Here is a 12,305-nt window from a genome sequence, read left to right as displayed (position 1 = left end):
CGCAGTGTACAAAACATTAGGAATACCTGCTCTCTCCATCACTTGTTAAATCCACTTCAATCAGTGTAGATGAAGGGGAGGAGACAGGTTAAAGAAGGATTTTTAAGCCTTGAGACATGGATTGTGTATGTGTGCCATTCAGAGGGTGAATGCGCCAGACAAAACACTGAAGTGCCTTTGAACAGGGGTGGGGGGTATGGTAGTAGGTGCCAGGCACAGGGTTTTTCACACTCAACAGTTTCCTGTGTGTATCAAGAAGGGTCCACCAACCAAAGGACATCCAGCCAACTTGACAACTGTGGGAAGTATTGGAGTCAACATGGGCCAGCATCCCTGTGGAACGCTTTTGACACCTTGTAGTCCATGCCACGACGAATTGAGGATGTTATGAGGGCAAAAATGGGATGCAACTCAATATTAGGAAGGTGTTCCCTAATGTTTAGTACACTCGGTGAAAGGTCAAATAGCTTATGAAGTTGGTTATCAGTTTTTGCAATCGTCGGGGAAATATTTCAGGAACAAGGTGCACAAACTGAAATACCAAAAGACACCTTGGACATTGTTCACGTATGACCGAATGTTCACGTCACCTTGGAGTCGATCTTGTAGCAGTTGTCTGTGTTGCTCATCTTAATGAACTTGCCGTCGATCCCCTGGAAGACATACAGGATGTCTCTGACCAGTGCAGCCTCACCAACCTCCGCTGGAGAGGAGAAGAAGAACGAGGGATTCAGAAAAACAACAAAAAGTAGGACAACATTAACGAAAGCCATAAAAGTTACAGTACCAGTCAAAAGTTTGGACACCTCATCATTCAATTGTTTTTCTTTATTTATAATATTTTCTACATTGTAGAATAACAGTGAAGACGTCCAAACTATGAAATAACACATATGGAATCATGTAGTAGGCAAAAAAGTCTTGAACAAATCAAAATATATTTTATATTTGTTTAACACTTTTTTGCCTACTACATGATTCCATATGTGTTATTTCATAGTTTTGATGTCTTCACTATTATTCTACAATGTAGAAAATATTACACATAAATAAAAACCCTGGAATGAGTAGGTGCTGTATCTCTCTGTATATATATTTAAGTCAGCCCCCAACCCTGTCAGTGGAGCACCAAGACAAATTAAATACCGGGCAACTAAACGGTTTATGAAATGAGGCAATTATGTGAGGTGGTTCTTCCTGCAGAACAGGAACATTTCATTGCAGACTTGGTACATTTCCCTCCGACCTAATCTCTTTCTGTTTAATATTGAGTATTCAGTTTGCAGAGCCCCTGTGCAGAGAGCAATGTGTCTTTTACCATTACAGGCCACCTGCCCAACTTCTGCCTACGTTACAAAATGTCCTCCAACCGTGAAGCCTGTCCCAACTACACCATGTAGTTCCATACACAAAACGTAGGCTTATACATCCCAACAATGTCAGTCCCCACCCCCAACTCACCAGTGAGGTCCCCGTCATGGCGTGGCCTGGGGGCCCGGGTGGACAGGGGTGAGGGGCCGAGCGGGGCCCGTGAGGTAGGTGCAAGGGCGGAGGAGTTGGGGAGGGCCCACGCCAGCCGAGAGCCCAGCTGCTGCCCTGCTGTCTGGGGTGGGTGTCTGGAGAGAGCAAACATAGAAATGTTTAATGGACCATTTTGGATGTTTACATCCGTGTAACTATAGAAATTTTTTCTCCCCCTCGACATGCATAACTCTTCCCCTATACATGTTGGTTCTCCTAATGCAAACTGTCTTGTAGGACCATTACCACTAATAGCCTGTTAATGAGGGACTCTTGCATTTCGACAGCAGAGAATGGCTTTAGAGTCACACCACTGTAGCGATGCCTCAGCTCCAAATGACTTTTATAGTGTTGATGATGATCCACTCAACCACCCACTAATCAGATACTTACCCTGGCACTAGACGAGTATAGCCAGACTAATTATACACAAGTGCTTGTGGGGTCGTGGAGAAGGACATGCATAATTGATGGTCACAACGGAATGGAAATACCCTGCTACAACAATTGGCTACAAAGAAAAATATTTTTTTAAACATGTCCTACTAATTTAAGACCCCTTCATATTCTGAAGGTTCATTGGTTATGCAGGTGCGGTGCTGAGCTATAAACGCATGCACTCCCTGCGAGTCCACAGGAACAAGACTGAAGAAAGTCTAGAGTCATGTACGACTGACTATGGAGTCCTGGGTGCTGATCGGACAAACAGGGTTCCATCAATTGGTCTTACCCAGCCAGCAGGGGCTGAGGGGTGGGTGTGGGCCCGTTGAGGGAGTACACCCCCAGGCTGCTGATGCCACTGGTGCCCATGCTGGTGGAGATCTGGGAGCCCCCGGGCCCCGAGCGCTCGGGGTAGCTGAGGGGAAGGCTCCCGGGCCGAGTGCAGTAGAACGGGGTGGAGTGGGCGTCCCGGGGGAGGGCCTGGGCAAACAGCGCCCCATAGCTGCCAACCTGGGAATGACACATGCTATCAAATCAATGATGTATCAATTAAATAATCAAATGTGGAATAATATAGAACATTTACTACAATAGCTATTTCTGCTATTAATGGAGTTCTACAGAACTAACATGGCCGCGATGGAATTACTGTTTGTGATGATGCAGTCTGGAGGATAATAATGCTTTCATTTTCTGTATCTACAGTACCAGTCAAAGGGTTTATCTTTATTTCTACTATTTCCAACATTGCAGAAAAATAGTGAAGACATCAAAACTATGAAAAAACACATATGGAATCATGCAGTAACCAACCATTTTTTTATTTTTATAAATCTAAATATATTTTATATTTGAGATTCTTCAAAGTAGCCACCCTTTGCCTTGATGACAGCTTTGCAAACTCTTGGCATCTCTCAACCAGCTTCATGAGGTAATCACCTGGAATGCATTTCAATCAACAGCTGTGCCTTGTTAAAAGTTAATTTGTGGAATTTCTTTCCTTCTTAATGCATATGAGACAATCAGTTGTGTTGTGACAAGGTAGGGGTGGTATACAGAAAATAGCCCTATTTGGTAAAAGACCAAGTCCATATTATGGCAAAAACAGTTCAAATAATCAAAGAGAAACGACAGTCCATCATTACTTTAAGACATGAAGGTCAGTCAATACGGAAAATTGCAAGAACTTTGAAAGTTACTTCAAGTGCAGTCGCAAAAACCATCAAGCGCTATGATGAAACTGGCTCTAATGAGGACCGCCACAGGAAAGGAAGACCCTGAGTTACCTCTGCTGCAGAGGATAAGTTCATTAGAGAGTTACCAGCCTCAAGAAATTGCAGCCCAAATATATGCTTCACAGAGTTCAAGTAACAGACACATCTCAACATCAACTGGTTAGAGAAGACTGCGTGAATCAGGCTTTCATGGTCGAATTGCTGCAAAGAACCCACTACTAAAGGAGACCAATAATAAGAAGAGACTTGCTTGGGCCAAGAAACACGAGCAATGGACATTAGACCGGTGGAAATCTGTCCTTTGGTCTGATGAGTCCAAATTTGAGATTTTTGGTTACAACCGCCGTTTCTATGTGAGAGTAGGTGAACGGATGATCTCCGAATGTGTGGTTCCCACCGTGAAGCATGGAGGAGGTGGTGTGATGGTGTGGGGGTGCTTTTCTGGTGACACTGTCAGTGATTTATTTAGAATTGAAGGCACACTTAACCAGCATGGCTACCACAGCATTCTGCAGTGATACGCCATCCCATCTGGTTTGCACTTAGTGGGACTATCATTTGTTTTTCAACAGGACAATGACCCAACACACCACCACGCTGTGTAAGGGCTATTTGAACAAGAAGGAGAGTGATGCAGTGCTGCATCAGATGACCTGGCCTCCACAATCACTCGATCTCTACCCAATTGAGATGGTTTTGGATGAGTTGGACCGCAGATTGAAGGAGAAGCAACCAACAGGTGCTCAGCATATGTGGGAACTCCAACAAAACTGTTGGAAAAGCATTCCAGGTGAAGCTGGTTGAGAGAATGCCAAGAGTACAAAGTGGTCATCAAAGCAAATGGTGGCTACTTTGCAGAATCTAAAATCTAAAATATATTTGGATTTGTTTAACAGTTTTTTGGATACTACATGATGCCATGTGGGTTATTTCATAGTTCTGATGTCTTCACTATTATTCTACAATGTAGAAAATAGTAAAAAATAAACAAAAACCCTGGAATAAGTAGCTGTATCCAAACTGTTGACTGGTACTGTATATATAGCTATGGTTGGTTAGTGTGTGTGTGTGTGTGTGTGTGAGAACTATGGTGTAATGACAAGTATACCCACCCTGGACGGTTTCCTGGGGTCCTCACATAGACTGAGCAGCAGGTATAAGACAGACCACCTGTGTTTCAGCACCCCCTGTTAACGGAAAGCAAAACACAGATTCTCAATGGGTTCTCCTTTCAAAGCCAATACAAGTATGCATATGCACCAGGGTATTTGGAACAGAAGACTGACCTGAGTCTGCAGCTTTCTGTGGAGCTCAGAGAACAGGGCAGCGTCACCCTCTCTCCTCTGCTTCAGCACTGGAGAACCAAAGGACAAGACAAACAGAATCAGACCACTAAATAAACTGACATAGACCAATTCCAAAAACACAAGTTGATTAAAAGGGGCTCAACTCCACTCCGAAAAAGGGTAAGTGCTTTTTTTTTACTTTACTATGCTTAGCGATCGATAAGATGGTCAATAGTGGCATTACTCCGACTACAAACAAAATGTATTGAGATTTACTATTATGGAGACTCTTAACAACCGTATTTCTTTATTGTCAAATGTACCTTTAACACGAGACAGAAAAGCTCTACTGGGAAAACAACAACAAAAGACCACATTAACAAAGGATGCATGTTTGCAAAGGTAACAGAGAAAGCGCAAACCAGTGATGTGCAGATGCCACTTTCGACTGTCGAGATGGACCCTCAAAGAGGATTCACGCAGCAAACCTGTCCAGTTTAGGTCACTCCCATTATTGTATCTATTAATAGGTCATAGGTCACTCACGTTCTTTTTTGATCTTCTCTGACACTAGGAACTCATCCCTCTCAATGGTGGGAGCATAGTTACTCCCGACGACTCTCACAGCATACTGGAACTGGTGGGCTACTTCAGCTGAAATGTGAAATAGGGTTGAGTTGAAGTATCGAGCATGGAATATCGGCTTTTCCTAAACCATGTCACGACTGGTGAATGAATCTTTCAGACTGGTTCAAATCTTACAGATGCAGAACGTTTCCCCTAAATCAGTAGCTGGCTCCCAATCTTACACTTTCTGGTAGTCACAAAACGTGAAGAAACATGCCTTCAATTGTGCAGGCAATACTACCACATTTACATAGAAAAATAGCCGAAATGTCCCTTGTCTATCACCAATGTTTCCAATATATAATATATATATATACTGCTCAAAAAAATAAAGGGAACACTTAAACAACACAATGTAACTCCAAGTCAATCACACTTCTGTGAAATCAAACTGTCCACTTAGGAAGCAACACTGATTGACAATAAATTTCACATGCTGTTGTGCAAATGGAATAGACAACAGGTGGAAATTATAGGCAATTAGCAAGACACCCCCAATAAAGGAGTGGTTCTGCAGGTGGGGACCACAGACCACTTCTCAGTTCCTATGCTTCCTGGCTGATGTTTTGGTCACTTTTGAATGCTGGCGGGGCTTTCACTCTAGTGGTAGCATGAGACGGAGTCTACAACCCACACAAGTGGCTCAGGTAGTGCAGCTCATCCAGGATGGCACATCAATGCGAGCTGTGGCAAGAAGGTTTGCTGTGTCAGTCAGCGTAGTCAACACCGTGCAGGACGTTTGGCATTTGCCAAAAAAACACCAAGATCGGCACTGGCGCCCTGTGCTCTTCACAGATGAAAGCAGGTTCACACTGAGCACATGTGACAGAGTCTGGAGACGCCGTGGAGAACGTTCTGCTGCCTGCAACATCCTCCAGCATGACCGGTTTGACGGTGGGTCAGTCATGGTGTGGGGTGGCATTTCTTTGGGGGGCCGCACAGCCCTCCATGTGCTCGCCAGAGGTAGCCTGACTGCCATTAGGTACCGAGATGAGATCCTCAGACCCCTTGTGAGACCATATGCTGGTGCGGTTGGCCCTGGGTTCCTCCTAATGCAAGACATTGCTAGACCTCATGTGGCTGGAGTGTGTCAGCAGTTCCTGCAAGAGGAAGGCATTGATACTATGGACTGGCCCGCCCGTTCCCCAGACCTGAATCCAATTGAGCACATCTGGGACATCATGTCTCGCTCCATCCACCAACGCTACGTTGCACCACAGACTGTCCAGGAGTTGGCAGATGCTTTAGTCCAGGTCTGGGAGGAGATCCCTCAGGAGACCATCCGCCACCTCATCAGGAGCATGCCCAGGCGTTGTAGGGAGGTCATACAGGCACGTAGAGGCCACACACTACTGAGCCTCATTTTGACTTGTTTTAAGGACATTACATCAAAGTTGGATCAGCCTGTAGTGTGGTTTTCCACTTTAATTTTGAGTGTGACTCCAAATCCAGACCTCCATGGGTTGATACATTTGATTTCCATTGATAATTTTTTTGTGATTTTGTTCAACTAAGTATTTAATAAGAATATTTCATTTATTCAGATCTAGGATGTGTTATTTTAGTGTTCCCTTTATTTTTTTGAGCAATATATATATGTATGTGTGAACTTACTCTGCCGATTGTCTATGGTGTTGGTACTTGAGACAAAATATCCACAGGAAAGTATTATTAAAATTACTTCAAAACGCGGTTCTGTGTGTGTTTGCTCATGATCAAAGGCACGTGACAAGACGGTAAGTACATGCATACTAACAGGTGTTAACATGGTTTTGAGCATGTGCCAGGTGATAGAAAATTAAACTTCAGTACCTGCGCTCTTAAAAGTCGGGTAAACAATACTTTCGGGTGAATATTTTGTCTCATATTTCGAGCAGCTGAAAGACTAGCTGCACAGACAACCGGTATAGTAAGTTCAAACGTAATTGTATTGTATTCAACAACGATTGTGCAGTGCTTTGTTTCAGACTGTATACTAAGAATTGGTATCAAAGTCAGATTTATTAGGCAAACTTTCTGGCAGCCTGGCAAGCCAAGCTAGCTATCCCTAACTAGCTAACTTACTTGAACTAGGCGTGGTTGAACTGTTGTCAACCGTATCTGCAGCTACCTATATGTAGCTATGACACACTTTTGGTAGTTAGCTAGTTAAAGCCTTGGATGTAGCCATCACCTAAATACAAACAAGGGTCGAGCTAACGTTAGCTAGATGGCTAGCTAGCTGGGGTCCATGCATAGCCTACCATCTCTGATTCCCCATCTCATCTACCATCTCTTTGGCTGGCTAGGTGTACAGTTACTAGCTAGCCTAAGCTAACTAGCATTGGCTGTCACACAAACTTGACTTAACTAAAAACGTAGTTAGCTACTGTAGCTAGATGGCGAGCTGAACGCTGGTATACAACTGTTATATCAGCATCACTGTTAAATGTTAGCTAGCTAGTAACAGACCAGGCTAGCTGCACATAACCGCGCCTGGGCAATCTAACTAGCTAGCATCATAGCTACCTTCGCTCTTTCCAGTGATCCTGCAGCAAAGACTTTGGAGGAGGACGTTGGGGGACTTTTGATCTAGGGCAGCCATTGCGTTGCAGTCTTTAGTTTTCCTTATCAGACACCAGCGATGCAGTTGTACCCACTACGATTGTTCTTGCTTTGGGGTTTCACTCTCAGTAACAGCCATTTTAACGGAACCCGCCGAAAGCGTCCTGACTGGAGGCGTTGCTAGCAAGAAGAGATGGGGAAAAATAAATGAAAATATTACCCTCCAAAACAAGGCAATGGCGCTAAAGGTTCCCATCTCAGTTGTTCCTAGCCTTCGCCCCATGCTTATGGTGGTCAAATTGTAAGTTAAGTAGAGAGCTAGTTGACTGTTAATTTTGAAATACATTTTCAATGTTAATTTAAAAAATATATATTGGAATTAATTGCAATGAAATACAGCCGTATCGAAAGACAGTTATTTTGCATTTCAGAACCAGGAGTGTGGACAGTTCCCAGACTTTGGGTACAAGGCAAGCATTTCATGACCCAAGTAGTGGACAACTCTCTGTCTCTCTCTGTCTCTCTGTCTCTCTGTCTCTCTGTCTCTGTGTCTCTGTCTCTCGCTCTCACTCTCAATTCAATTTCAATTCAAGGGCTTTATTAGCATGGGAAGCATCAGTTAACATTGCCAAAGCAAGTGAAGTAGATAATAAATAAAAGTGAAATGAACAATGCAAATGAACAATAAACATTACACTCACAAAAGTTCCAAAATAATAAAGACATTTAAAATGTTGTATAGTATGTCAATATACAGTGTTGTAACGATGTGCAAATAGTTAATGTACAAAAGGGAAAATAAATAAACATAAATATGGGTTGTAATTTACAATGGTGTTTGTTCTTCACTGGTTGCCCTTTTCTTGTGGCAACAGGTCACAAATCTTGCTGCTGTGATGGCACACTGTGGTATTTCACCCAGTAGAAATGGGGTGTTTATCAGAATTGGGTTTGTTTTCAAATTCTTTGTGGGTCTGTGTAATCTGAGGGAAATATGTGTCTCTAATATGGTCATACATTGGGCAGGAGTTTAGGAAGTGCAGCTCAGGTTCCACCTCCTTTTGTGGGCAGTGTGCACATAGACAGACTTGGCTCTCAAGAGAAGACCGGCTAAGGCGTTCTTTCTCAATAGCAAGGCTATGCTCACTATGTCTGTGCATAGTCAAAGCTTTCCTTATGTTTGGGGCAGTCACATTGGTCAGGTATTCTGCCACTGTGTACTCTCTGTTTAGGGCCAAACTAGTTCTAGTTTGCTCTGTTTTTTTGTTCATTCTTTCCAATGTGTTAAGTAATTATCTTTTTGTTTTCTTATGATTTGGTTGGGTCTAATTGTGTCGCTGTGCTGGGGCTCTGTGGGGTCTGTGTTTGTGAACAGAGCCCCAGGACCAGCTTGCTTAGGGGACTCTTCTCCAGGTTCCTCTCTCTGTAGGTGATGGCTTTGTTATGGAAGGTTTGGGAATCGCTTCCTTTTAGGTGGTTGTAGAAATGTCTCTTTTCTGGATTTTGATAATTAGTGGGTATCGGGCCTAATTCTGCTCTGCATGCATTATGTGGTGTTTTATGTTGTACACTGAGGATATTTTTTGCAGAATTCTGCATGCAGAGTCTCAATTTGGTGTTTGTCCCATTTAGTGAATTATTGGTTGGAAAGCGGACCCCAGACCTCACAACCATAAAAGGGCAATAGGTTCTATAACTGATTCAAGTCGCTCTCTCTCAATTCAATTAGCTTTATTGGCATGACTATGTCCCTCATTATATGGCAGGCAGCGATGTAGTGTGCTGCCAACACACACCTCTCTGCGTCCTCCCGCAACAGGACAGTTAGCCTATCCTCATCAGAGAGGTCTTTGAAACCTTGAGAAAGGGTTTCAAATTTGGTGAAATGACACTCTCTAATTGTTTTAAATTTGTGACATTTTGTCAGGAAATACAGCTCTGTTTTGGGTTTTGCTGTGGTGCAGTGGTTGCACAGCTTTTCCTCTACTGGGTGCCATGTTTTGTTATGACTGTGTTGTAATTTGGCTTGATCTGATTGATTGGATGTTCTGGCCCTGAGGCTTCAGTGTGTTAGTAGAGCAGGTTTGTGAACTCTCTCTTTCTCCCTCTCACAAACACACTTTTTGATTGAAGTTTATTGTAGCCTGCACGTGCCAAAATGAATTAGGCTTTATGGTCCAAAACTTTACCATAGTTCGCTGCCATGCATTAATGGAGAATTTGCCATTCAATTTTGTTTCTAACTCTTAGTGCAACAGTTTTGTGAATTAGTTAAGAACATCTATAGGATTGGACCCTTTTCCCCAAAAATGTTTACCTAAAATGACATGCCCAAATCTAACTGTCTGTAGATCAGGCCCTGAAGCAAAGATGTGCATATTCTTGGTACCATTTAAAATGAAACACTTTGAAGTTTGTGGAAATGTGAAATGAATGTATTAGAATATAACACATTAAATCTGGTAAAAGATAATACAAAGAAAAAAACCATCATCTTTGAAATGGAAAAGAAAGGCCATAATGTATTATTCCAGCCCAGGTGCAATTTAGATTTTGGCCACTAGATTGCAGCAGTGTATGTGCAAAGTTTTAGACTGATCCAAGGAACCATTGCATTTCTGTTCAAAATGTTGTATCAAGACTGCCCAAATGGGCCTAATTTGTTTATTAATAACTTTTCATGTTCAAAACTGTGCACTCTCCTCAAACAATAGCATGGTATTCTTTCACTGTAATAGCTACTGTACATTGGACAGTGCAGTTAGATTAATAAGAATATAAGCTTTCTGCCAATATCAGATATGTCTATGTCCTGGTAAATGTTCTTGTTACTTACAACCTCATGCTAATCGCATAAATCTACATTAGCTCAACCATCCGCAGGGGACCCACCAATCCTGAAGAAGTTTTAAGCGATTCTGCTGAGAAAAGACATGAGCATGCATGCCTGACCGAAGCTGATACATTCCAGTTGGTAAGTGTGTGACACTAGAGTGCGCAAGCGCTTATGGCTCCCAGTGACGTAGCCTATGATGGAAGAAAAACTGCTATTTCCCACAGCGGAGAGCCAAGAAGATTACCGGCGCGAGGAAGGTGAGCGAGAGAAGGCAGGAGAGGAAAAAGAAGACGCTACTTCTGACTAGTAGAAGTAGGGGACTTTGCGTCTGACACATTAGGGAAAAAAATACCGCACTGGCTGCTGAATCATAGACTAACATGTCAGCATATGAATGAAACCAGAACTATGAAAGCGCGTGGACATTTGAGCTTTACCTTTCATAGAGAGACAAATAGGTGACTGATCGTATAGGATTACAATAGTCGCACCCAGACTATTATAGTTATTAGGCAGAAAAAGGGGACCGTCCGAAAGTCATGGAGTATAGAGTAGAAATAAAAAATTAGCTAGCGTCAAAAGATTAAAGAAGACGGCCAAAAAGAAATTGCTTGGAGCAGCTGGAACCTGTTAAAGAATGGATTTTAGCTCTATTCGCAAGTTCATCACCAGATGGGTAAGTAGCCTATTGCACTAAATTACTTTCTTGGGATCCATTTGGTTGTGCCAAAACAAAAGTATATGGGGTCTAGGCTACCAACTTGTTGGTCAGGTGGTTGCGGCTTTTACAGTCTATTCTCAATGAAACATTGTTGCGTTTCTATGAACAATTATGCATTTCCTATGTTGCCCTATACACTCGTACCCATATACCGGTTGAAATGGCAGATTTCCGCACTAATAAGCTCCTAAATTGGAACGTAGTGGCAGTACAGGAACACTCTATACATGACGTCAGAGCTCTGGCTATGCACTTCACAGCGCTGTGTGGGTTTTGACTGACAGCCTTCCTGAATTTGAGGACCACGCACGACAAAATATTGCCTCTATCCCACCCGCTAATTGGGCAACATTTGCAAATGTTTTGTTGTCTGAATAAATTAAGATAACTTAATAATGTATTTTGAAATATGAGACATTGAGGATTATAGTAAATACCGCGTTGATGTCATACAGGCAAGCCAATCAGTGAGTCCAAATGTGAACTTCACATTTCGAAATTATAAAACTCATGTCATATACAGTGTCAACGTTTATGACCATTATGTTTTATGTACAGTTACAATATGACATGTCGTCATACTCTTTGTTGTTCTGAACAGAATGAGACTTTGTTTATTATGAAGAAAATGTGTCTTGGCACACGCACCCGAATGCACCAATGACTCCTTTCTATGTACACCAAAAGTACGATTTGTTTCTCTGAATTGCCTCGTAAAAGCTGTTAGATCGTATTTTATAACTTAGCTAGTCATGTTGGCAATAGAACAAGCTTTCAAATCATGCCCACCTGACCTAAATTGCGATTTATAACGGACCGTTTTTGGGTTGTGTAAACAAACAGTAATTGTGTGATGGCGGCGATTCAGGTGTGTTCCAAATTAAAGAATTACAAGTGTGCTTGCTCTAGTTCCTCAACGTCACAGCTAGGAGAGCAAAAAAATACCTTATAGTTGAAGACTCTTCTTTGAGTCATTAAAAGTGCATTGAAATTGCTTAGGAACTGTTCACACTTTGGAGAGGTGTGGTTACTTGGAGACACCAGTTAGTCCTCTCACTCAAACGTTGTTTATGTTGCACCTACCCCACATTTTC

General features: G+C 42.5%; 2 protein-coding genes across 7 annotated transcripts in view; one reads left to right on the top strand and one right to left on the bottom strand.

Annotated features, from left to right (window-relative positions):
- LOC115124833 (gamma-tubulin complex component 3 homolog) overlaps positions 1-7,849 on the bottom strand; it is a 33,128-nt gene extending 25,279 nt beyond the window's left edge. Inside the window, exons 1-7 of one of the 3 annotated variants that reach the window (XM_065018912.1) lie at positions 7,619-7,849; positions 5,030-5,137; positions 4,484-4,551; positions 4,310-4,384; positions 2,252-2,472; positions 1,462-1,616; positions 591-703 (exon numbers count right to left, since the gene is read on the bottom strand). In XM_065018912.1, the coding sequence (XP_064874984.1) occupies positions 591-703; positions 1,462-1,616; positions 2,252-2,472; positions 4,310-4,384; positions 4,484-4,551; positions 5,030-5,137; positions 7,619-7,694 (816 nt within the window). In that variant the 5' untranslated portion in view covers positions 7,695-7,849. The remainder of the gene's footprint in view (positions 1-590; positions 704-1,461; positions 1,617-2,251; positions 2,473-4,309; positions 4,385-4,483; positions 4,552-5,029; positions 5,138-7,618) is intronic. The other 2 variants (XM_065018911.1, XM_065018910.1) reach the window with 2 other exon arrangements.
- A 2,871-nt stretch (positions 7,850-10,720) lies between these two features.
- Positions 10,721-12,305, top strand: part of atp11a (ATPase phospholipid transporting 11A) — a 75,904-nt gene continuing 74,319 nt past the window's right edge. For all 4 annotated transcript variants that reach the window (XM_065018907.1, XM_065018909.1, XM_065018908.1 and 1 more), the window contains exon 1: positions 10,721-11,166. In XM_065018907.1, coding sequence (XP_064874979.1) covers positions 11,128-11,166 — 39 coding nt within the window. In that variant the 5' untranslated portion in view covers positions 10,721-11,127. The remainder of the gene's footprint in view (positions 11,167-12,305) is intronic.

The sequence above is a fragment of the Oncorhynchus nerka genome, linkage group LG5 (genome assembly GCF_034236695.1).
Source record: "Oncorhynchus nerka isolate Pitt River linkage group LG5, Oner_Uvic_2.0, whole genome shotgun sequence".
Taxonomy (NCBI): domain Eukaryota; kingdom Metazoa; phylum Chordata; class Actinopteri; order Salmoniformes; family Salmonidae; genus Oncorhynchus; species Oncorhynchus nerka.
The sequence above is the reverse complement of the archived record's forward strand: the minus strand, read 5'-3'. Positions and strand labels throughout refer to the sequence as shown.